Below are 26,763 nucleotides of genomic sequence, written 5' to 3'. Positions count from 1 at the left end.
CAAAAATCAAATACCAACAGTTTCTCAATTAACATTTGTTAACAAGTGAACTTTTTAAGCAATGTTACGTTTACTAATTTGAATTCAATATCCAACTCACATCGTGAAATAAAGCTCCAATTCAATTACTAATTTTGGTACTTAAATATGATGACATTATGTTATCTGTTAGAATAAATGAAAGAAACTGTATCAACTGTATTGCATTTGGTGGATTCTGTGTTGCCTAGAGTCATACAAGAAATCCAAACTAGCTCACAGGTAAGCACAAAAGTCACTCCATAATTACCTCTATTCCATTTTCCCTCCGGAGCTCCTCCGCATTGAGAGCTGAGCAGTTCACAGTATGAAAAGCCAGCTCTGCAGCAGCAGGGAGTAATGGTGATTCTTTTGAAAAAAGGAGGTCATCTGAAGTTTCCATTGTTATAGTCCTAATTAGCATGGGGTATCCTGCATATTTATAAGGCTGCAAATCTGAAATAACCAAAAGTTAGTGTAGGGAAAAAACAAAACAAAAAACAAGAATTGTGTTGCCTTTTAAAAAAAACAAAATATTCAACATCTTAAATGTCTCCTAATTCCTTTTTTTTTAAGATTTATTTATGCATATAAGAACTGGGGTACAGGCCAGAGGTGCGGGGAGTGAGAGGATTCACCAGAGACAGAGTGGGGAACGAACAGGAGGATTGACTGAAATACCCGGCTGTGGGGAGCAGTGGGCAAATCAGGAGGCTGACTGCTGCAGCATGTGGGTAGCTCCCTGGCTGGGGATGGAACTCATGCTGCAGTGTTTGTGGACAACTTCATAGGTTGTGTCTTAACCCCTTGCACCACCAGGGAGGCCCCCAATTCCATTTTAAAAAAAGAAATTAAGCTAGTACAAATCCCTTGGATCCCCCCTTTCCTGAAACTTGTTTAGTTGATTTCTCTAAAATGTTTCCCCTGGAAAAAGAACATTTTTTGGTAGATTTAAATGAACTTAATATGTTTTGATCCTTTGCAGAATATCTACATTCTCGTTGTAATGTGATCTTTGTAACTTTTCATCTGATCACGGAGAGCAAGACAGAGCCTTATACCAGAAGTTGGAAGACTCGTGATACTCACACTTCTTTATAATGAAGAAACCGTGAGAGACATTTTATTTTAATGAAAGTGAACATTTCATATTATGCTTTCTGGATAACAAGTGTGTTTTTCTATTTTACAGTTATCATAAAGTAAATGTTTGAAAATACTAAATATAATTTGTCAGAAATACAAAACAGAAATTTTATTAATTGTATTTAGCTAATTTTGATAAGCAAAAAGTGAAAGCTAAAACGTATAGGAGTCCCACTGTTCTGTACCTTTCATTCTGTTTCTTTTAAAAGTAACCTATTAGATAGCAAGATGCAAGTAAATTGGCTATGACATTTTAAGTAAACTTAAAATTAGCACAAAACTTTCTGGCTTTTGAGGATTACGAATAATCTGCCTTATATTAACTCATTACTAAGATGGCTTTTTAAAAAACTGCCTAGGAACTAGTCCTAATAGTCCTAACATACATATGTTCATGTATGTACATGGAAAGGAAAAAATGTGAATTAATGTTAAATCCTTTCAATGAGGAATCAGGGTATATAAGCAGCCTTATGGTAAGACTGAAAAATTCATGTGGCCTCCCTGCTGGCACAAAGGGTTAAGCAGAGCACTGTAAAGCTATCCACAGCCTCTGCAGCACAAGTTCAATCCCCCGCCAGCCAGGAAGCTCCATACATGGCACTGCAGCTCTCTCCCGTCTCGCCCACTGCTCCCCTCAGCAGTGTATTTCAGTCAGTCTGCCTGTTTTGTTCCCCACTCAGTCTCTGCACCCCTGCAACTCTGGTCTATACCCCAGTTCTTACATGCATAAACAAATCTTTAAAAAAAAAATCACAAACCAACGGTAAGTCACATTATGTGGTTAACATAGAGCTATCAGCCATTAAAACAAATAGCCAATTGTTGGGGCCTCCCTGGTGGTACAGGGGTTAAGTCTCAGCGCTATCACTGCTGTGGCCTGAGTTTGATCCCCTGCCAGGGAGCTAACTCACATATGGTGCAGCAGATTTCTCCTGTCTTGCCCACTGTTCCCCTCAGCAGTGTATTTCAGGAGATCCGCCTGTTCTGCTTCCCACTCTCTCTGGTGGGTCCTCTCACCCCATGCACCTCTGGCCTACATCCCAGTTCTTCTATGCATAAACAAATAAGTCAAACTTAAAAGAAAAAAAAAAAAACCACAAAAAAACCCAATGGCTTGAAAGGCCACTTTTAAACTCATTCTGACTCATGGGAAATGACGTATAACTAAAAGCAAAATCGGTTAATGACTGTTCTCTTTAATGACCAAAGTGCTACATGACCATACTAGCAATTCCACTTGCTTCAATCACCCAGCACTCCTCTTGCTTGACAAATCCCCACTGTCCTCTCTTTTCCCCAACATCATGCACCCAAATTGTGATTTAAGCAAAACATTAAATGATCCCTAAATTCCAGATCCATATTTCTCTTCTTTAATATGTTTGCTGCTAAATGGATAAAAACTAACCAAATACCTCCACATAATGGAAATTCCATAGGAAGGAACAATAAAACCTTGTTGGAAATGCAAAATACTGGAAACCATAGTTAAAAAGTGAATAGTATAAAATAAATAAAATAAGGATTCTGGGTCTTGCTAAAGAAAACTAGACTTTTGCTATATGAGGCTTTTGCAATAATAATTCTAAATCTAGGGCCTCCCTGGTGGCGCAGCGGTTGAGCGCTGGGTTGCGAAGCTGCCTGCAGCCTCTGTAGCGCCGGTTGGATCCCCGGTCGCTGGGCGAGGGTCCCACATGGTGCACAGACCTCTCCTGCCGCCCGCTGCTCCCCTCAGCAGTGTATTTCGTCAGTCTGCCTGTTGTGTTCCCCACTCTGGCTCTGGTGAATTCTCTCACCCTCCCGTGCTTCTGACTGTACCCAGTGCTTGTATAAATAAATAAATAAATAAATAAATCTTTAAAAAAAAATTCTGGATTAAAATATGCTAGAAATAAGTTAACATGGTAGAATTAGCTGGAGAATAAATTAAAATTTGAGACTAACACAAGCCTTACCTTCTTTATGACGATTGAAGAGGATGCTCTGTGTTTTCAGAATTAAAATTATATTCTCTGGATCTGGTCCATCCACTATTTTTGCTGATTTGGTACATAAAAATTCATATGCTTTGTTTACTTTTTCAAACATATCCTGTATGCAGCCAAAGATAATTATTTTTAATTTGGATTGTTCCAAATCACAACTTAAACACAGCTGATTTGTATTTATCAATACCCTTTCTAGTTATTATTTTTTTAACAGTAAGGAATTCATTCTAACTGGTATATGTTCAAGGTGAAACTTTTTTCCCCCAAACAGTTATTTAGTGATCTCAACATCATTTACCCAAAAATTCTTCTTCACTGATTTATACCATCGACAGCATATCAGCTCTGTGCGAACTACTTAATGTGCATCACCTCATTTAATTCTGAGAACAGTCATATGAAATGTGCATATCAGCACTGTGCGAACTACTTAATGTGCATCACCTCATTTAATTCTGAGAACAGTCATATGAAATGTACACCATTAACATTCTCATTTTTAAGATGACGTTAACTCAATTGCCTAAGGTCACAAAGTCAACTGGGTTAGGGCTAGGACTTATGCCTCCATCTGTCTCCTAAAGTCAAATTTTGAAAATAGTGAACTATATTATGTTCCTTAATCTATTTCTTGATTCCTGTCAACAATATCTTATTGGTTTACTACTGGATGTAGCTTTAGAGTATTTCTATTCATGTGGAAAACATGGGCATGTAGGCGACACATTGAACATGTGGGCCTATATTACAAGGTACACACTTGCAAAGGGTGAGTCCATCCTTTATCTGCCTAAAACAGTAACAGAGCCAAAGGAAAGTCAACCCAAACCCTAACTGCAAAGCAGTACATACCCTCCCTTCTGGATTCTTATCAGGGTGGTACTTTTGTGCAAGTCTGAAGTAAGCTTTTCTGATCTTGCTCTCATCATGCCTGTTAAATAGAAAAATTGTTTTATGAATAATGTGCAAGAAACCATTTATTGTATGTGATTATATATTAAATGATGCATCAAATTAACCCCAATAAGGGCCTCCCCTGGTGGCACAGGCAGTTGAGCGCTGCGCTGTGAAGCTGTCTGCAGCCTCTGCTGCGCCGGTTCGATCCCGGCCTGCCAGCGAGGGTCCCACATGGTGAGCAGACCTCTCCTGTCTCGCCCGCTGCTCTCCTCAGCAGTGTATTTCTTCAGTCTGCCTGTTCTGCTCCCCATTCTGTCTCCAGTGAATCCTCTCACCCTCCTGCAAATCTGGCTTGCACCCCGGTTCTTGTATAAATACATAAATAAATCTTTAAAAAAAATTAACCCTAGTAAGTTTACGCGATATGCTACCTTTAGAGTTGAAAGATAAAAACCTTAAAGTTGCCAATCAATGTCATTATTCACTTCAAATTACAAAATCATGTTTTGGGGTTTCAAAACCAAAACTTTTTTAAAACTTATTTTCAAAATGTCACTTGAAGTTCTGTAATTCTAAGTTACTTGAAATTATCAGCCTTGCCAAAATGTATGTATACATTCACTTTATACGTAAATATCTTTTCCACCATTTTCCTCTAATGTATTGTATCATAAAACTTTACTGATATCAAACTAAATCTGCATTCTTTCCCTATGCAACTGTTACTTAGCATTTTAGACATACCACCATTAGATCTCATCCTCATGCACATCCCAAACTACAAGAGGGGCGAGGAAGGTAAGTATGCTAGTAACTACCATGTGTCAGATATGGTGCCAGGTAAGCTGCACACATTATTTCAATTAATAAAGATTATACCAAGAATTCTCCTAATAAATCTGCAGTAAATGAAAATCATATGGACATAGATCCATATGGTTATTTTCCCATAGAAAAAAATCAAGTAGGCAAAATATTTAAAATTGATCTATTATTTAGCTTTTGATATTAATATTCTTAAAGCATTTACTTAATATTTATGAATGTAATATGGAAAACAACTCACGGCCCCTCTCCTTGAGGGAGATTAAGTACTTCATAGGCATCATCTATTGACATCATAGGTGGCTTCTTTTCTACTTCCTTTTTCCAGGCATCAAGGGTATCTTTTAGAAGCTTAACCTTAAAGACAAAGGATTAAAATTTGTAACTATTTAACTAAAATTATTTCAGAATATAAGTTTTAAATTATACAATTCTCGCATTGAATTTAAAGTGACATTTCTAGGCTATCCAATTAATGGCTTAATACAAACAGCCATTTATCACCTCTTTAGCACTGCTGAATAGTTAGGTAATAAGGTATTTTTATAGGACTATATTCCTCTTTTTTTTAAAGTGACATTTTTATTGTCTGCCAACCTGTTAAATAAATGTTCAGAAAGTACAGAAGACTTTTGAAATTAGGAAAAGATTCACTGTAGCAAGATGATTTTACAGAATTATTGGTAATCTGGCATTCAAACAAACATAAGCAATAACAAACACAAGGGAGTCTGGGTAATGGGTAAGGAAAGTTAATATTTATTCCATGTTTAAGAAGCTAGAGTCTTTAAACTCTACAGCAGATTTAATTCACTCACAAAATTTCAATAACGCATGAAAACATTGCGATTCTAAGAGACAGTTGCATGTTTGTGATGGAAGTGGATTCAAACCTAGCCTGACTTACAAAGTTTGTATACATTTTACTACCTACCGGCCTTCATTTGGTCAGAGCACAGTAAATGGGCAATGACTGTGGTACAAATGGCATGTGTTCGTAAATCTTTTGACAGTAAGGATGATGGTATCTCTGCCACTACAGTAACAAACCAATATGATCACCGAGGCCTACTTTTTGCCAGGTTTCCAACAGACACCCAAGGGCTTGAGTTGGGAGGGTCCTAGAGCCACTATGACCAGGTATACAGTAGACATGTCATACTTGTGGCTCCTATGTGTCAGGAATTATGATCTTTCTTATGTAGTTTCTCACTCACTCTCCCCAACCACATGAGACAGTTGCTATTACTATTATGTGTAGCAGTATTACCTAAGTGAGTGCTTGCAGAAGTCAAGTGATGTGCTGAATGCTGGTATGCAGAGCTATTAATGGCCAAACTGAGACTCAATCCAGCATTTGTGAGCTTAATCCACTGTAGAGACAATCTATTATAGTATACAATTGTATTACATACTCAAAACCAAGTTTGTTTCATTTTTGTCTCAAGAGCTCAAGATTGTATATTCTTAATATTCCCTCGAAAAATTATCTTTCAATCTGGGACTTACCCAAATATATTGAATTACAGAGTTACACAGTTGTTTGGTAAGAGCAAGTACTTGAAGAAGCTATTATTACCACAGAAGGAAGATATTACCCAGAAGGGATAAGAAGCTGTATTTATGGGGTAAGAAGGCACAAATTAATCTGTAGACTTACCGGGTCCTTAATTGGCCAATCTGGAAATCGGAGTGTATCACAAAGTTGTTTAAGATAATAAATATTACAAAACAGTTCATTTTCTAGTTGTGGATAATTGATTACTGGGATTGGACAATACTGGTAAAGTGCTCTTGTATTACTCTGAAGACGAGGCGTGAAATCAGCAAGATGGGCAGCGATCTTCTCTATCATGAGGCGCCTACAATTATAAAAAGCTTCAAGCATTAATGAAGGATTATTTAGGTTTATAGAAAAGGTTAAGATAGGTGATCAGGCAATATAATTATATGGCTCTTCTCTAGAGTACATCAATTATTGGCATAAAAGGAGAGCAAGTAAGAAAGTTACTCAGGGCATTCTAAATTTATTGCGTAAAAATATGCAACAGCTATGAACTTATTTGTAACACTTGTCCATAAAGAAGGCCATAGAAAAAAGGCTAAAATAACCAGTCATTGAAAAATCAGTCACCAGAAAGTCAGTTGGCATAGATGCATGAGGGTGTAGCCTGGAAATTAAAGTTCACTAGCACCTTAAAGGTGCATACAGCAGGATGTTTATTTCAGTTAACTAACCAGTCTAGGATCTGGCTCTCATCTAAGCAGAAACTTGATTTGATCAGTATACAGAGCTACATCTTTTAGAAGGGAGACTCGCATAACCCACTCTCAGCAGAAAAAGATTACATAGAAAAAAAAGAAAGATGTTAGAAACTAATTCATAGTCTGTATTTGTTAACAGTGAAAAACATGACTGTCACACAGAATATACTGAAATTGGAGCTAAAACACGCTAAACCTACAGATCAATCTACCAGAGCAGCCAGGTGACCAGCAGGGGGCTCTGTGTGAAGTCAGACAAAGCAGAGTGATGACTACTCAGACAAATATGCAATCCAGCTAAGAGGACAGAGGGGTTCTCCACAAGGAGGCAGCTGTGACACTGAATTATGATTGGTAAGTCTTTCCTGGACAGAGCCTATCTAGATATTGATATCTGCTTCTGGGCCTCATTTCTCTTGTTTTCCACAGGTTTTTCCTTATGGCACTGCCCTGCTATAGACATTCTTATAAAGAATGCTAGCCTTCACATTAAAGTCAAAATGTTCTGACTAGGGAGCTTTCATTCTGAAATGCCTTCAGTTACTTCTGGTCTGATCCATTCTATCAACAAGTGAGCTTATTTCTTAAACTGTATTCCACATACAGTTTCATTTCCAAACACCCAGTAGGTGTGTCTTAATTTTATCTTTATATATTCCTTACATACATATTAGTTCACTGCCTATAGTGATTCTATAGACTGATTTAAAAAACACTAACAGTAACAGGATTTACCCTTATATATAGCGCCATTAAAGTGTCAACTGTGTTAGTGTAGATAAAAGTTTATGGTCTTGTCAAAAGCCATCATTTGGTTTGGCACCAATGACTAAGGTACCTTTAGATTATGCAACCAGCGAAAGCAGTTCTCTTAACCAGATGGCAAGATGCAGAGATTCTGAATATAAAATACAAATAATCAACTGGTTATTTACCTCATTTCACTGCTCCAGATTGCTTCTGGAGTATCAAATTCTCCTAGAAAGATCTCAGAAAACTTTTCAGGCTCGTAATTTTCTAAGTAACAAACCATTGCTTCTGGTAAGATGTGCCCAAGTATACTTCTCTGGAAGATATCTGGTCCCTTTGTCTTTGAAACAAAATAAAACAAAGTCAGAAACACTTAAAACTATCCAATTTTTTAATAAATTCAAAGTTCTCTAGGTAGGGTTAGAGAACACTTTAAGAGAACTGGAACAAGTTGCTTTTATTTAGAAATCTTTTTTTTTTTTACTGAAGTAACAATGGTTTACAGGTATACATTACAAATCAACAACTGCATATGTAACACTATGTTTGCCACCAAAAGTCTTGTTCATATCCATCACCATACAAATGACTCCCTTCAGCAAATTTCCCCATTCCTTTAAGCCCTTCCCTTCTGGTCACTATTTTGTTTCTCTACTCTAAGAGCTTATTTTTATTGGGTTATTCCATTAGTTTTGTTTCTCTACCTTCCACATATGAATGGAATAATTCTTCATCTGACTTATTTCACTTAGCAAAATGCCCTCTAGGATCATCCACGTTGTTGCAAATGGCAGATTTTCATCTTTACACACATATACGCATACACAGCTGAGTAACACTCCACCATGTAGATATACCACATCTTTATCCAATCATTTCTCAGTGGGAATGTACGAGGTTTTCAATTCTTGGCTATAGTGAATAATGCTGTGATGACCATGGCTTTGCAAATATCTCTTCAGTATGGTATTTCTATTAATTTTCTGCGGATCTCCATACTGCTTTTCCACAGTGGCAGCACCAATTTCCATTCTCACCAGCAGCATGAGTATTCCCTTTTCTCCATATCCTTGCCAATGCTAATTTCTTATTATTTTGATAATAATCATTTCCCCAGGTATGAGGTGATAGCTCACTATTTGACTTGCACTTCCCTAACAATAAAAGATGATGAACATCTTTTCATGTGCTGTTGGTCATCTGTATCCTTCTTTGAAGAAATAGTCATTCAAATCCTGTCCATTTTTAAATTGAGTTGTTTTTGGTTGCTGACTTGTATGCATTCTTCATATATTTTGGGTATTAACCCCTTGTCAGATATATGATTTGCAAGTGTCTTCTCCCACTCAGTAGATTATCTTTTTGGTTTGACAATAATTTCTTCACCTTGCAGAAGTTCTCTGGTTTGATGTAGCTCCATCTGTTTATTTTGCCTTTGTTTCCCTCGACACTAGTGCCAAATCCCCAGACACCTCTAAGGCTGATGTCAAGGAGCTTATTGTCTATTTTCTCTAGGTATTTTATGGTTTCAGGTCTTACATTTACATCCTTACCCAATTATGAATTAATTTTTGCATGTGGTATTAGGATAGTGATCTAGTTTTATTCTTTTCCATGTGGCTGACCTGTTTTCTCAGCACGACTGTATGCTCATATAATTAATTTGTCTTAAGTTAACTGCCAATTACGTGTATGTGTAGGTCTATTTCTGTGTATATTCTGTTTTAGTGATCTATGTCTGTTTTTATACCAATACCATGCTGTTTTGATTATGACTGCTTTGTAGTACAGTATGAAGTTGGAGCATATGATACCTCCATTTTTTTTTCCCCCTTCAGGATGGTTTTGGCTATTTGGGGTCTTTCATTGTTCCAAATTTATGCTTTCTGTTCTATTTCTGTGAAGAATGTTGTTGGTACTCTGATAGGGATTTCATTGAATCTGCATATTGTTTTAAGAAGTAATATGGGCACTTTAACAATGTTAATTATTCCAATCCAAAGCATAGAATATCTTCCTATTTCTTTTTTAAAGATTTATTTATTTATTTATACAAGCACTCGGTACAGTCAGAAGCACAGGAGGGTGAGAGAATTCACCAGAGCCAGAGGGGAGAGCAGAACAGGCAGACTGATGAAGTACACTGCTGAGGGGAGCAGCGGGTGGCAGGAGAGGTCTGCGTGCCATGTGGGACCCTTGCCTGGCAGCTGGGGATCGAACCAGCGCTGCAGAGGCTGCAGGCAGCTTCGCAACCCAGTGTTCAACCGCTGCGCCACTGGGGAGGCCCCTATCTTCCTATTTCTATGTATCTTCTTCTATTTCTTCTACTTCTTTTGCCAAACATGGCAAAATGTGAATGCAAGGTGGCTGGTATAAATTGGCTTAGCATAAGCTCCAAGGTGGGGTAACAGCCTACGGTCCTGCAGCAGAGTTAACCTCCTCAGGGATCAGGTGCTGCTGATATTACGTAGACTGGCCTTTGACCATGAATGAGGGATGACACAAGATTATGCCAAGAATTATGTCAATTATTCTGTTATGCTGTTGGCTGTAGTTCCTGCTGGCACCTGCTTCTGTTTGCAAAAACAAGTTAAGGCCAAAAGATGAAGATCTTTAAGAGCCTGTGCTTATGAAGTGTGATTAGCATTTAGGTCGAGAATTTCTATGCAATGCAATCGTAACTATCTGTATTAGGAATTCCACATCCTTTGGCCACTCAAATGGAGTCAGGGAAGTAATTAAACTTTATCATACTGAACTTTTAAATTCATTTCTTTTCCTAATAGAAACAATATGCTAAAGATTATAAGAACTTCTCTTATTTCCTTCTAGGCAAATTGAGAATATTTTATTTCTCTAGGATCTGACAGAGAAAAAGCCAGGGGAAAAAAACAGACATGGTTTTACCACTTACTGCAAAGACAAATTTGATAAATATATTCAGGTTCTTTGCTTTAAAAAAATCATAAAATCACTATCTGTTAAACCTTTGGGTGAAGAATTGTTGTGTTCTTTTAACAAACATTATTTGAAAATTTCTGTATGCAGAGTTCTGCTATATTTTCTTTGTTTATTCTAAATACCATGAGATGACACATACACACACATATATATATAATCTCTTATTATAAAATTTTTAGAAGACTATATATGCATAACTTTACAGAAAAACAGGGTGGGAGTAAAGAATGCCAAGAATGCCTAATGCTACATTAAGGTGGTAGCATTGGAAGCAAATTTTTAACAGTTTTCTCATTTTCTATTTGTATGAAATTGGAAATCACGCTGCCCTGGGCATCACTTTAATATGAGACAGATTTCCTTCCAGGCCGCACCGGCTGCTCCTCAGTCCTGCTGTTTGGTCTAGTTTATGTGAAAGAGGGGGTAATAGCTGTTGCTTAGTCTGGTGTTGGTTTATTCAGCTCTAAACAAAATCTGCAAATTAGTGTGCCATAAAAGCGTAACATATTTTGAAATGCCCTTTGGTTATGTTTTGGTAACAAGTATCTCTTTGAAAAATATAGGTATAAAGTTTCAGGTTGTCAAAGCTATTTGGTCATTGATTTTTGGATTCCCAATTTTCCTCCTCAGTAAAACGGGAATACTTTCAGTACCTGAAAAATTAACTAACTTTAAAAAAGAAACTTAGCACTTCTGCCTCCTTGGGATGTGAACAAAAAGAAGGCTGAGGTCTACTGAAGCCTGCCCGACTATATGAGACTGAAGTATACAATGAATTATTTATGAAAATTACCAATCTAAGTTTTACACATAGGGAACAAGTTATATTTACTATGGTACCAGGCTGTAGTTCATAATTCAGCAATTTCAATAATGGACATTGATTTTCTTTTAAAAAATATTAGCCTAGGGTTTCTGTGTGCAAGGTACTACAAAGAATGTGGAAAAAAAAAAATGAATGAGGGCCTCCCCGGTGGCGCAGCGGTTGAGCGCTGGGTTGCGAAGCTGCCCACAGCCTCTGCAGCGCCGGTTCGTTCCCCTGCTGCTTCCCGGCCACCGGAGGAGGGTCCCACATGGCGCGCAGACCTCTCCTGCCGCCCGCTGCTCCCCTCAGCAGTGTACTTCGGTCCTTCTGCCTGCTCTGCTCCCCGCTCTGGCTCTGGTGAATTCTCTCACCCTCCCGCGCTTCTGACTGTACCCAGTGCTTGTATAAATAAAATAAATCAATAAATAAATCTTTAAAAAAAAAAAATGAATGAAACAATATTTGCCCTCGGTTGCTTAAAATCTAGTAAACATCCATAGTTAAGGAAACTTTCATGCCAAGTCACTATCCCACTATTAAGTTATGTATTCAGAGGATTTATCTGGCTTACCTCTTCTGACTTGAAAGCCTGTTTAGTATGTGTGTACTTCAAAAACCTAGGGGAAAAAAATTACTTGTTATATATACAGTGACCTTAGTTTTCTACAGATCTTTTATATATAAGACAACTTAAAATCCATATTCCAAAATTGTTTAATTTCTAATTAAGGCAACAATTTAAATTAGGGAGATTTAAAAATAATGATTTTATTAAAGTTCTGTAATAATATAAAAAAGTAACCAAAGTTAAATGTAAAACTGCATATACAGTGTGAATAGTTATATTAAGTACATATATTAAAATACTAGATAATAAAAGCCTTATGTTGGATAGGGTATGAATCTTTTGCCTTTTACTAAAGTAGTATAATTCTGAGGAATTTTCCCCCATTTCCGAATTTTCAGATATGGAGTTAGAATTTTTATAATAATTTATAAAAGCAATGAGATACACACCAAAAAATTCAGTTAATAATTTTGTTCACATATATGGCAAATAATAATTTTCAAGATTACCATCAGAATTCTTACCGAGCAACAGGAAGTACATTGGAACCTGTATACATCATGATAAAGAAAAACACTCCACTAAGATAAAGACGAGGCAACTGTGGATTATCTTGCATGACATGGTATAGCAAAACAGCAACCTTCTCAACAAGGATAGGGTCAAAGGTCAGCAGGAGCTAAAAAAGAAATTGGGTTTGTTACTGGATTGTAAAAAACTGGTAGTATCACTGTCCAATTTAGGTTTATGTTGAGGTTATGGTTTATCACTGTCCAATTTAGGTTTATGTTGAGGTTATGGTTTTCATACATATAGAATAGTAAACTACATAATAAAAATCCACTGGATTCAGTAAATTGTCCACTACTCTTAGCAGATTTGAGAAGTGATTCATTTTACAACATTTAATGCAGAGATAGTAAAATATTGAGAAATGATCAAAACTTATTCAGGAAAAACTCAAAAGTGCCTGGAGATGTTTTATCATGATTATAGGTAACACTGTTTCTTGTGCAGGAATCTTCCTGAATGAACTTCCCTATTAGTAAAGAAAAAAGGGGAAAGTAAGTAGCTATACTTTGGGTCAGTTTCAGTTCAGTTGAGAAAAAGAATCCCTTGAAGACTTCTTGAGAATTCAAAGAGCAGAGGCAGAGAACAACTCTCAGTGAAACAACACGTAAAAAAAAAAATCTCAAAATGCAGGAAAGGCGAGGATAAATTGAACACTACTAGTATGTCTACCACCATAAAGAAACTGAATATTATATCTTAATAATTAGCATTTCAATTTTCTATAAATATTTCCAAAGAATCCTCAACTTTGGGTCAAATGTTATCAGTAAGAAAAACTGTAGTAATGACAGTAAATACTAGCTCAGCTTAGGAGGTCAAAGTTCTAAATTCAGATATGAGACCGAACAGCTATATGTTTTTAAGTAATTTCAACTTCTCTGTTTTTGGTATTTATCTGTTTAACAAGGTATTTAGATTAAGTCTTCAGTACTATGACATATCTTACAAAGTAAAAACTGAGATACAGTAATACAGGAATGGCTCTAGTGTTAATACAGTTGTAGTTCAAGACTTGATGTCACTTTAATAAAAATATGGGGATTAGCAGGCAAAACCCAGAACATTTTAAATTTTGATGATACTGGAAAATCTAGGACATTCACTCATTGTATCTTAGACCACTCTAAAATTCTCAAGTTGTATCAGATGGTAAAACTGGAGACTGCTCTTAAAGTCGAATGAAGTAGCAAAATCCATACTAGCCAAGATAGGTAAATTCCTGAAAACTAGTGACATAACTGTGCTCAGTATAAGATTAAGGTCTCTCAGAATACAGAGATTTAAGGGAAAACAAAATTAGTTTCTGAAAAAATTTTTGAATTCAGAAAAAATTTACATGGCACAAACAGCTAGCAGCAGTTAAAATTATCAATAAAATTATTCTCTTGAATGACTAACTGTACAGAGATTATGAAAAAATTTTGGTTAATTAAAACACCTTCCCCACAACCTTCATGTTATCTTAACCACATCTCCTAAGAGTTCGTCAGTCATCCTTTCCTAGATTGAAATTAAAAATTTGCACTTATTTTTCTTTCCGTTTCATAGTCTCAGAAAAATGACTAAAATTGGGAAAGCTAAAAATTTTCTAGGCATGATCATTTATTTACATGCCAAGAAGGTCCGGATAGAAAACAAATCCCTCTCTTTGTACCTCCTCACATATACAGCCACAGACTTCTGGGCTGGGATGGTAGTGGGTTACAATAAACAACTTTTGTGCAGTGCTCTTGTATTTAAGCACCTAAAATGTCCAAAATAGAGATGCACACAAATTTTAAAAATCTTCATAATCTAGAATTTTAAATGTGATGTAACTGCTTTAATTACAGTTAAAATAAAGTTTTTTCACTTTTGGTGACTTACATAGGTACTTACATTCCCATGGATGCAAAAATGCACAAAGTAACTTCCCTCTCTTCATGCCAATGTAGGACTATACAAATGGCAAAATTACAAGCACAGATTCTGAAGGTATACCATGTGTGGTTTATGTAATTAGATATGACAAAATGGTAATCAATAAATGGGAGACAGACACTGACCTCACATCTCTGGGACCTGAGTTTGTTGGGTTTAAAGCTACTGTGGAGTTTAGGTAGCTTAATTCCAAAAGAGCAAAGTAATTAGGGGAAGAAAAGATGCTTTAGTATACGCCACATAATTCCTACTCTACACTTTGGATCAGCAGCTGTCTATGAAGAAAATGTAACTGAGGCACCGAGTCTACATGTGTGACCTACGGGTGGCCTCCCTGGGCGTCCTAACATCAAGCTCCACCACAAACTAGAGTACATCACCTTCAGTGATCATAGTGCATAATTTTAAGAATGGATAATAAGACCTTTGAAGAATAACTCTGGAATGTGGATGCTTCCCACAGGTTCTTGGAGATGTTCCACTGTATATTCGGAATATCAACTCAATTAGGAGTAAGAGAAATAAATGTAATTTAGGGTTCAGGCTGTTTGAAAATGGAATGGAGTACAATTAAAAAAAAAAAGACTGGGCTCATGATAGAATTAAATAAGGGAAAATGACTCTTAAATTATCATTCCTAATTCGATAACATAAAAAGGACTCACTTGAATAATGTGGGGAAGGCAAGCACTGTCCGACAGCAGCCTTTTCACTCTGGGTAAAGGTCGAATGATGGCATTATCTTGATCCCTAAAAAATAGTTTTTAATGTCAACATTCAATATATTTATTAAATTTGTATGTTCAGAGCATATGACAGTCTACTAGGCATGAAGCATATTACCTTACTTTTTTGTTAATGAAGACTAAGCTCTCATACAGCTGGGAACATGATTAGGTATTTTGGTTTAAATCTATTTGGCTGCTTAATATGACTTCATTTCCTTCCAAAAGATTTCCTTGAAAAACAGTACCCTAGAAGAGCCAAAGACTCTTATTTATTATTTAATTGATTAAACTTGGTGTTGTCCAACACACTGTCAGTGGATATTTCCCCCCAAAGGGCATATCAAACTGTCACCCAAATTTAAACCTTAATTTAACTTACACTCAGTATTTCCAAGTATAGGCTTCATTTTAATGGTATATTATTTCTGAATATGAACTATATAATTTTAAATCTGATCTGTATTGTGAAGAGAACTGGAGCTAACAAAAGTCAAGTGTTATTAAATTGTGAGATATTCAATAATTTTCATCACAAAATATCTTTAACATGGTAGTTCACACCAATACCAGTCAAGTGCGACAAGGTGTGAGCGTGGCCTCACCAGCAAGAGAGCTGTCCCTCTGTCTCAGAAGGCAGCGCTCACCACTGTCTCTGGACTATCCTATGTTTATTTCAAAGTGTGCCTGCTTCATGCTCATGAATATGACAAATGCTACTGTTTCTACAGAGCTAAGCCTCTACCCTGCAAAATTAGCTAGTCTCCCAGACTTTATCAACACAATTTACAAAAAGCTACTTTAACAACATAACTTACAAAGTATTTCTTCATATAAGTTTCAAAATTCAAAGCAACAAAATTCAAACCCAGATCACAATGGGATATCTTTGCTCTAAATCACCAGAGTAACCCCATGATGTACTGAAGAAGCACCCATCTAAATGGGGGAGAACAGATGCTTTAGTGTCCCTGGTAACCATGGAAATGTTCAATTACATTTTACCTGCTTGGAAAATATCCACACATTGTGATCAACATGTTCAATATAAGGGTAGCAAGTTCAGTTTCATTTAGTACTGCCTGGCCACTGGCTAACAGACACCACTTAAGCTGGGGTATTGCCTGAAGTGGTCGCCATCCATCCATGCCTTGAGCCCAGCATCTGGTTTTTGCATTTAACATTCCTTTGGTCCACAATTCTTGCATCTAAATGAATGGAGGGCATCATTATTACAAACTAAGCAATATGAAAAGGTCTGTAATGTTTGCTATTTTGTAGTCAGTTACATACTTCCTATGAAATAAATATGAAGTACACTTTAAATGACAGATGTAAGAAACCAAATTTGGTTACTAAGAGAAAATAACTATTTAGTTGGCCAGCCTGCTGAGCAAAAATGGTACAGATTATAAAATGACCAAATTATATACAAGCAGAAGGTTTGGTCTTCTATAAAACTATTTTTGACTAAATTCCAAATGAGCCTGGGAGGCTAAGGATGGCAGAGGTGGACTAAGTAGCAGCAGATGCTAAGAAGGAAATTGCCTGTGGACTACACAGGTAATCTGCAATGAATTTCAGACACATGTTACATCTTACCTGTTCATTCAATATAGAAACATTCCAGTGATACAATTAGTAAGATAGCAACTGTTATTATATAAAACTTATTAAAACCTGGGTATTAACATAATAACAATAGCTTTTAAACAATAAGCTTTCAAGCAATGAAGACATGGTGTGGAAATGGCATAGAAACCCATGGAGTTGACAATATTTCAAATCATAGTTTAAAAATATTCCACATCTCTGAATATGCTACACAGGAAAACAAAGAAAAGCTAAAATCTTCACAAAACATTTCTCCAAACACATACCTCATGAAAGCCATATGGACCACTTCTTTCTTTGTCTGCATTGCCAAAGTACCATTCCTTTTCACTCTCTCTCTTCATATCTGGAGCAGCTTCAATTACATTGCTCTAAATTTTAAAAAGATTTAGTTAGTTTTCAAGACAGACATCTGATACACAGTACTAGGTAGACTGTAATGGTAGATAAGCTCGATCACCATTATTCATATCTGACAGCAGAAAATGCCACATTCTAAACATTCAAATGGCACTTTTGTTCACAATTCAGCTGAAATTTAACATGACACGTCTTACACCAGGAGATTAAACAAATCATAAAAGCAAAAAATTGCCAATGAGTTACAAGTTAGGCATCAGAGAGGCAGTTCTGTAGACTTGCAGCTCTCTCCTCTTATTCACTAGTTTAAATAAGGTTTCCCTCCGCCCCAGACCCCCGCCCAGATTCCTTAAGGAAAAGCACACTCTCAACGGTTCTCAATGCTAAAAATTCTAGTTACAGAACCAAGGAATTTGCTTTAAATTCTCAAGGTCATATTGCCTCAAAATAAGCTAAGAGATGCAGTTACTTTAAAAGACAAAAGAGAGGAGCCTCCCTGGCTGCGCAAGGGGTTAAGCACTGCACTATGAAGCAATCTGAAGCCGCAGCATGAGTTCGATCCCCTGGCTGGCCAGAGAGCAACCCACATGGCGAAGCAGATCTTTCCTGTCTTGCCCGCTGCTCCCCTCAGCAGTGTATTTCAGTTAGTCTGCCTGTTCTGTTCCCCACTCTGCTCTCACCCCCTGCATCTCTGGCCTGTACCCCTGCTCTTGTATGCATAAATAAATAAATCTTTAAAATAAAAAAAGACAAAAGAGATCATGAAAAATAAAATTGGATCTTTGCCTCCCATTCTGGATTGTTTTTAGGGTTATTTCACTTTTCCTTGTAAATTAATCTCCCAGGCATTAACACTATCATAAAAATTACAAAAAACGCATTTGTGGTTACATATATTGAACTATTTTCAGATTTCTATGATTTTTTTTGATCTAAAATTATACTCAAAAATTGTTGAGCTGGTAAAAACTAATCAGCGCACACACCTGCAGGGGCACTGTAGCTCGGCTCACGTGGAGATGCGCAAGGGTGAGCAAGTCCACAAGGGTTCTAATTCCGTTTGAATCCATGAGATCCTTAACATTTTTCTGGAAGACAACATTTATATAATTTAAAATCTTTCTCTCCAATAGGTATTACTATTTAAAAGTTTCGCAAAGAAGAGACTATTTGGAATCTCCTTGGAAATAACTAGCACACAACGGTTACAACTTGGTTTTCTCAGGATTTTGGGTTCAAGGAACAGGGATTTAGATAAAGATTAAAAGGGCAAAACTGTATTACAGGTTGTAGACATGATATGGTATCTGAGGAAATATGAACCTATACCCCCAAAATCATATACAAATTTGTAAACCAAAATTATCTCAATAGGAAATATAATTCTTTTTAAAAAAACCTGTATTACAAAAAAATTATTATATTAAGAATTTTTACTTATATTTTAACAGAACAAAAGAAACACAAAAAAATTAAAGGCTAGCCCATGATAAACTTTCTAGTTCTATAATTATTCTGTTTTCAAGATCTTTTTGTTAATAATTAGAAATAAAATCTGATATAGTAAAATATAACATCAATAATAATTGATGTTATGTAACTATGAATTGTTAGAAATGAGGATGAACCTATTAAAAAGTGAAGAGGTAAAGTGACTCTTCATTTTATGTCTTCAAATTTCTTTCTAATCATCAAAATGTATATTGATAAATTGAAAACCTTTCATATTTGTCACTTACATTACATAATCCTAAAGATTCCCTAAAGAAAAAGCAGCTAATGATTTTATCCCTCATATTCTTCATGCACAATTTTATTTCCATTAATTTATCCAGTATCTGTATTATCAGAGAAAAACAGAGAATATTCGGCAGAAAAGTTTCCCTTTAGGTGCTAAAAGGACACAAAACTTTCTGATTTAAAAAGAAGATAAGTAAAGAATCATATCTGAATGCTTAACCCAAACTGCAATGATTTTTTTTTTTGATACATAATCATGCTGACTTGCTGGGAAATAACATTTACACAAAAATACTGTACCTTATTAAGGATCAACTTGTTAAGGAAGAGGATCAACCTATCTCGTTCAAGTTTATCTGTGCACTATTGAAATAAATAAAAATTTAGTCAGCTATTAAAACCACGAATTAAGATACTACCACCACTGGATAAAATGACCCAACAGCCAAATAAATGTCATATTTTAAGCATTAAGAAATTCAGACACAACTGTGGAATTATCCTAATTCTTCAATGCCTTACATTTTCTGCAATTTTATATTACTGTTATAATTTTATATTGCAGGAAAAATATATGCCTTTTTTCTAGAAAGGCATATATTTTAAATCATAAATATTACTTTATTACATAGTTTTAAAATTATATGTAAAAATGGAAATAAATGGTATAACTGGCCCAAATAACAATCCTTCAATTAAGCAAAAACTCTAAAGAACTGATTAACAACTTTCACATAAATCATATGCTGATGAACACAAACAAGGAGAAACATCTCTATCTAAGATACAACTATTATGCCACAAGTACTCAGGTTCACTGGAATAATAGATTAGAATTCCATAGTGCAATATGGCATAACAGCAAGCAATAAGGATTTTCATCAGGTTATATTATTTCCTACATATGTTTTATAACTTTATTCAGAATCTATATTCTAATACACTAAGAATAATGAACAATTAAGGCATCATAAGAACGACTATTTAAAAAACTGATGAAATGGTTATAAGGCAGTTTATAGAAAATGAAATTGATAAATGTAAGAGGAACGGAAACAAATGAATAAAGCAGAAATACAAATGAATAAAGTGGACACACTGCCAAGAGCAGTGCACTGGATGAGCTGCATGCTGCATGAATTGATCAGATTGTTCTCTTACCCCAGCATGCCTAAGTGTCAAATGACAAGCTTTCTAAAATAATGCAACAGGTTGACTCAAGGTTCCCCTTTTTGGTTATTCTATTTCTAGAAAGTTGTATTATCTTCACACTTCGAATTTAAATAGGTTAGCATCATTCAAGGTTTTGCAAAAAGGAAAACCAAAAGTATACACAACTCTAAATGTCACTATTTCTTTTACACACATGTCCAGCTCATCCAAAGTTAAAGACTGGCAAACAGATTGCTAGTCATTCAAAGCAGCAACGGAAAAAACATAAGCTGACATGGACAAATACTAACCCATTAGTCATTTTCCTATTTACCTATTTAAATTAAGTGTTATGTTAAGTTGGAGAAAAATATCAGAAAGTTGTACTAACAATGTGATCAAATAAGGTTTAAATTTAGTTTAAAAATTTCAGCAATTTCCTTAAATGATATCCTTACCCTTTCTAACATTCCAATGATGTATCTTGTATCTGTAAAAGGTCCTATATCTTCATGACATCTGCCGTAAACAATAGCAAGGGCTTGTAAACATAAACACTTCATGTTTACTTTTGGGGTGAGCAGGAAACGATGATAGAGTTCATTAAAAAATTCATACCTAGATTAAAAAGAAAGTTTTACAGTAGATACAGCCACAAGCTAATGGTGAAAATAAATAGACCAAGATAGGAAGAGCAGCTTACGATTTCTTAATTGATCCACTTTCTTCATTCTCATCTTCTTCCAACAGTAATCTCAGGTAATAGTCTCCTATTTTAATTTCCTCTGCCAGGCACTCATATTTAACCTTTATTAATAAAATAAAATTACATTTGCATTTACAAGAGATTTTTGCAATTTTTCACCTAATTGCTTCTTACAATTCTTTTTGTTCAGAGCTTTTCCTTTTAGGGCCTCCCGGGTGGTGCAGCGGATTGATCGCCATGCTGTGAGGCTGTCCGCAGCATCTGCAGTGCGGGTTCGATTCCCAGCCGGCCAGGGAGAAACCCACATGGCGCAGCAGACCTCTCCTGCCGCGCCCGCTGCTCCCATCAGCAGTATCTTTGATCATTCTGCCTGTTCTACTCCCCGCTCTGTCTCTGGTGAATATTCTCACCGTCCTGCGCCTCTGACCTGTACCCAAGTTCTTGTATAAATAAATTAAAAAAAAAACTTGTCATTTTTTAAAAAAAAGACAACTTTTATTTATTTTTTAAAGATTTATTTATTTATGCATACAAGAGCTGGGGTGTAGGCTAGAGGTGTGGGGGGTGAGAGGATTCATGAGAGACAGAGTGGGAAACAGAATAGGCAGATCTACTGAAATACACTGCTAAGGGAAGCAGTGGGCGAGACAGGAGAGGTCTGCTGTGCCATGTGGGTCACCTCCCTGGCCTGGGAACAAACTCGTGCTACAGGGGCTGCAGACAGCTTCATAGTGCTGATGTTTGACCACTTGTGCCACCAGAGAGGCCCTGAAAAAACAACTTTTAATATAAAAACCCCAGACCATTTCTTAAAATATCTGGTAAGTCACTACTATTATGACTATTTTAGCTAAATGTTGAGTCAGAATTACACACCAATTTTATGAATGTGAAATTTGCTGATAAAAACTGTCGAGTCTGTATTACGTCTACTAAGGTTTAGGGGGAGCTCTGCTTCATTCCCCCTCTGCTTGCCTCCATCAAGCAAGGAGTAGATGGTGCTGCACCCACACGATTTGTCAGTTCACACAAGCTACTTGAGATTTCCTCTTAGCTCCCCACATATCAACTACAGTTTATATGTTTACATAGTATCCATTCTCTGTATTTCAAATAACTCCAGGCTACAAAATTGGAGGTGAAGGTAAAGGAGTAGAGCATAGTCAGCAGCCGGGGACTCGGGCTGCTTGAGTCCAGGAAAGATTTGCAAGCATTTAAGGAATTCCCTGACAAGATTATCAAAATACTTCTTTGAATGCCTAAAACAATTCATTTCCAAGAATATACAACAGAGTCATATATGTAGATTGATTTTACTATCTTTCTATAAATTCTGAGCCTTAATAAATGACTCAGTCATTTATAAAGCACATACTGTGTACCATGCACTATTCTAGTTATCAGGGTAAAAAAGTAAAATGTGTATGACAGTTGGATGATAGTAAGTGCTATGAAGTGAAATAAAGGCGGGTAGGTGGGGAACAAGAGGGAAGTGGAAGGGGAGAGGTGAGGAGGAGGAAAAGTGTGTCTGGGTAAAGAGGGCTGCATTCTGAAATGGGGTGGCTGGACCCACTGAGATGATGACAATTCAGGAAAAGACAAAACAAGTTAAGGGGCTGTCTGGGGAAGCAACAAATACAAAGACCTTGAGTCAAGAACATGAATTTGGTGTTTTCAGGGAGCCCCATGTGCCCTGAGAGAGAGAACAGTAGGTGTTGGAGGCACACAAATCCTGTCCTGAGTCACTTTGAGATGCGAAGCCATGGGAACACAGGAAGGTTCTGCATGATCTGAGGACACTGCAGCTCTTTTGCTGATGCACTGTAGGGAAGCCATGGTGGAAGCAGACATATTGCTGCTATCTCACAGAGATGAGAGCAGGGTCCTAGATAAGTTATGTAAGTGTTTTGAATCGGATTTGGATTTGAGGTATAAAAGAAAAGAGAATTTCAAAGGTTTTGACTAGAAAATAAGAAGTAGCCACTACCTAAAATCATAAAGACAGCAAGAGAAATGAGCTTGAAGGAAGAACAAGAACAGGGCTTTAGAGATAAGTTCTAAATGTTTATTAAATATCAAATTATGAAAGTATGAAGTCCAGGGAAAAATGTCTAAGCAGATAAACATCTATCTAGAAACCACTAGCAAGTTAGGAATAAAAAAAAAAAAAAACACTTAAAGCCAAGAGAATTGATGAGCTTACACTGGCAATAAATATAAATGAAAAGAGGAACAAGAACTGACACTTCGAAGCAAGCCAACACTTAATAAGTGCAGAAATAAGGGAAAATGAGCAAAAGAAAATGCCAGGCAAATACAGACTCCATAAACCCAAGTAAAGGCAGGTTCTGAAGCACAGTCAAATCACCGTATGGTTTTGAAATACAGTTTGGTTAAAAATCAACTGTAGGGTCATGAGTATGTTCAAATGTATGGTTACTGCAAGAGTTTACACTATACACACACATAACTGTCTACTTTGTTTTGCTGTTCTCTGCATCAATATTTTAATAGGACAGCAAAATATGACCACATTCAAAATCAAATTACAAGAAAAAAAAAAAAACATACAAGTTACAAGGAACAAGGGGAACAGGCTGTTTTTAATGGAGAAAAAAAAATATAAAAGGAGAAGGAACAAACCAAGAACTGACCTGGAATGTACAGGATCAAACTTAACTCCCACATGACTCTCAGGTACAAAAGTGAGTTACTTAACAAAGTAATTTCTTATTTTTGTCAGGAAAATATTAAAGTTTTCCAATACTTTCTCCATAAAATTACAAGGGGGAAAATACAACTATAAATTTCTTAAGACTCCAAAAAATATGTTTTCAAAAAAATCTGTTATAAAACGAAATTAAACTTTACCTCAAATTCATGGTGGTTCCAGGAGATCACATTAGCACTGCCAAGTTCTCGATCAATATTAAATGCTCTCATTTCAGATTCAAGGCTATCTCTCAGCTCTTCTCGTGTTTTGAAATTCCATATTAGGTTTGACCTGGCATGGTCCTGTCCAAACCTAGATAAACATACACACACACACAGTCAGAAAATAACAAGCAATAAACAGTTTTAAACAAAATTTATAAATGTCTCCTTATTACTTCTTATAACAAGCTAGAAAAGAATGGAGTTAACAAACTTTAGCAAGGGTAAGAAAATAAAATCTCTGTAAAGTATATATATAATAAAATGTTAATGGTAGGCCCTTGGTGTTACATATATAGTAGTTACTGCAAAATTCTTATACCTTTCTCATTTGTTTAAAAGTTTTTAGAACAGGATATTGGGGGAAAATGAACCCAAACTACAAAAAAAATCTGTGAATTTTGAAAAAAAGGAGCTGATTTCAATTTTAGTATTTATTGCTACTATAAATTCCAACCAGAAAATGATTCATTATATAATCGACACCAAATTTTAGGTTGTGGTTAAGAATTTCTGGATTATTGGGTGTGAAGGGTGTGGGATGAGCAACAGTCTAGACTAGAATCTTAAAAACTACCCAAGAAAGAATACTGCTACATGGTCAAGCTCTGATGGGTATTTTCAAAATATCTTCCTTTCATTCCTAGAGTAAGTCTGAACTGGGGTAAGGGAGCTTCATGTTCATTCAGATATTCATTCCTGGAAAATCTGACGTCAGAGTTCTCAGGGAGTTCTGGGGGTTTGACCACTGAAGGAATCCTAAGAAAACCAAGGTATATTGTACTCCGTGCTGTAAAAGTACTGTTTTCAAAGCACCTATTTTCTTTACTTAGTAAGGTACAATCAATATATTAGTTTCCAGGATGAATATTTTGAGTTATCTTCAAAAATATTTGCAAACTTTTCCCTATGTTTTAAAGTCCTTCTAAACTTATGTATCTGGAGGTGGGATAAGCGGGGGGAGAGTGTGAGAGAAAAAGGGGTTACCATATTAGAAAAACTGGAGAAGTATATGAAGTACCTATTTCTCACAAATCTCCTTAATGTTTTCATCACCCACCTCTTTTAAGGCTCTAATAAGGCATAAAGAAGTGATAATGTAGTTACCAATAAGCCACAATTAAGTATTTTAAAGCAAACGTCATCTCTGTCCTAAAAAAAAATTTAAGGTTAACTTTAGCTCTTTGGACTACAGACACTCATAAAAGGCCTTAATTTTATTGAAGCATCACTAATCATATCAATCTTAATAGTTATAGTTCTTGACAGGGATAGCATAAAAATACTGGTAGCACTAGGGTTCTAGGAAAGAAAACCCTGTCCAGATTCCTCTATGGCAATGCCTAATTTAATCTACATTGGAAAACAGGTCTAAAGTTTACCTATAATAGAAGAGATCCCAATTTGCTTCTATTTTTATTCTTTGTCTTCTCTTTCGCAGAACTACTGGCTTTTGATTTATATTCTGAAAAAGAAAAAAAACTGCTCACACTGGGCCACCACAGACAGAGGACTGTCACTTTACAAGTGATAAGGAATACTTTCTTCATTAAATGTTGGTTGAAAAAAATGAAAACTAAATCTGTAAAATAAGAATATCAGCTATTAGATTACATCAAAATATATTAATCTGCCAGTACATATTTCTACATTGTTGCCAAAATATTTTCCATGTAGTGTTCAGTTGTTTGAACACCAAACTTTGTTGAAATTTACAGTGATGACTAATAAAATTTGTAACAGACTTGTTTTAAACACTTACATGCAGTTAATACAAAAGTCTTGGGAAAGTAATAAATGCAAAAGACCACAGGTTATTAAACTGGAATCAAAGCCAAGAGGAGCAAGTATAAGTTGAAATAGCTAGTGGACAAGAAATAAGTATCTACATTCAGACACATGTGAAGTATGGCTTGAAATTAATTTATTAGACAAAGATTATCAAAGACGATTCCACATGCCAGGCAGTATAATGCATTTCACACATGTAGCAGGGATTTAAACTCACCAGATTGTTTCTGTCCTGAATTTAATTGTAAAAAGGAAAAAATAAAAAAAAATTTTAAAGAAAATAAAATGAGCCTATATTTGCTATGCTGTATCTATTATATAAATTTCACAAGAATGTTATCCATATAAATCATCCTCACTTTAAGACATTAAAAGGCCCACCTGCTTCTCTAAATCTCTGACTCAAATTTTAGGCTGCTGCTGAAGGATGAGACAAACTGTTTTAGATCTGATGTTGACTTCAGGACCTAATACTGAAAGCTTTAATTACAAATATTAATGTTAAATTAAAAATGTAAATATTTCAAAACCACTTGTCTGGCTAGTTCTGACTATGTAAGAATGCAGCTCATTTCAAGGCCAGTCAGTTCATCTTGACAATGGTTAGTTTTCAGACTTTAGTTAAAGCACATAACTCCATACTTTGGTGTTAATATTTCTAGTAATAAAACACACAGGGATCATTCAATTTCTTAAAGATGTTAATGTTAAAGATAGTATTGCAACAGAAATAATTAGTTTTCTACCAAAAAAAAAATTTTTTTAAAGATTTATTTATTTATACAAGCACTGGGTACAGTCAGAAGCGTGGGAGGGTGAGAGGATTCACCAGAGCCAGAGCAAGGAACAGAACAGGCAGACCGACGAAATACACTGCTGAAGGGAGCAGCGGGTGGCAGGAGAGGTCTGCGCACCCTGTGGGACCCTCGCTGATGGCCGGGGATCGAACCGGCGCTGCAGAGGCTGTGGGCAGCTTTGCAGCCCAGCGCTCAACGGCTGCTCCACCAGGGGAGGCCCTCTAG

The 26,763-nt window shown here is 36.1% G+C and overlaps 1 protein-coding gene across 2 annotated transcripts in view; it reads right to left on the bottom strand.

Moving 5' to 3' along the window:
* Positions 1–26,763, bottom strand: part of DNAJC13 (DnaJ heat shock protein family (Hsp40) member C13) — a gene marked incomplete at its 5' end in the record, with an annotated part of 83,012 nt that overhangs the window by 27,855 nt on the left and 28,394 nt on the right. The window contains 18 exons of one of the 2 annotated variants that reach the window (XM_084247098.1): positions 290–474; positions 3,123–3,258; positions 4,008–4,086; positions 5,119–5,234; positions 6,538–6,739; positions 8,078–8,232; positions 12,230–12,275; positions 12,751–12,905; positions 15,385–15,469; positions 16,450–16,652; positions 17,325–17,429; positions 18,405–18,506; positions 19,459–19,521; positions 20,769–20,928; positions 21,014–21,117; positions 23,888–24,041; positions 25,333–25,415; positions 25,959–25,973. In XM_084247098.1, the coding sequence (XP_084103224.1) occupies positions 290–474; positions 3,123–3,258; positions 4,008–4,086; positions 5,119–5,234; positions 6,538–6,739; positions 8,078–8,232; positions 12,230–12,275; positions 12,751–12,905; positions 15,385–15,469; positions 16,450–16,652; positions 17,325–17,429; positions 18,405–18,506; positions 19,459–19,521; positions 20,769–20,928; positions 21,014–21,117; positions 23,888–24,041; positions 25,333–25,415; positions 25,959–25,973 (2,148 nt within the window). The remainder of the gene's footprint in view (positions 1–289; positions 475–3,122; positions 3,259–4,007; positions 4,087–5,118; positions 5,235–6,537; positions 6,740–8,077; positions 8,233–12,229; positions 12,276–12,750; positions 12,906–15,384; positions 15,470–16,449; positions 16,653–17,324; positions 17,430–18,404; positions 18,507–19,458; positions 19,522–20,768; positions 20,929–21,013; positions 21,118–23,887; positions 24,042–25,332; positions 25,416–25,958; positions 25,974–26,763) is intronic. The other variant, XM_084247097.1, reaches the window with a different exon arrangement.

The sequence above is a fragment of the Talpa europaea genome (genome assembly GCF_964194135.1).
Source record: "Talpa europaea genome assembly, chromosome: 11".
Classification (NCBI taxonomy): domain Eukaryota; kingdom Metazoa; phylum Chordata; class Mammalia; order Eulipotyphla; family Talpidae; genus Talpa; species Talpa europaea.
The sequence above is the reverse complement of the archived record's forward strand: the minus strand, read 5'-3'. Positions and strand labels throughout refer to the sequence as shown.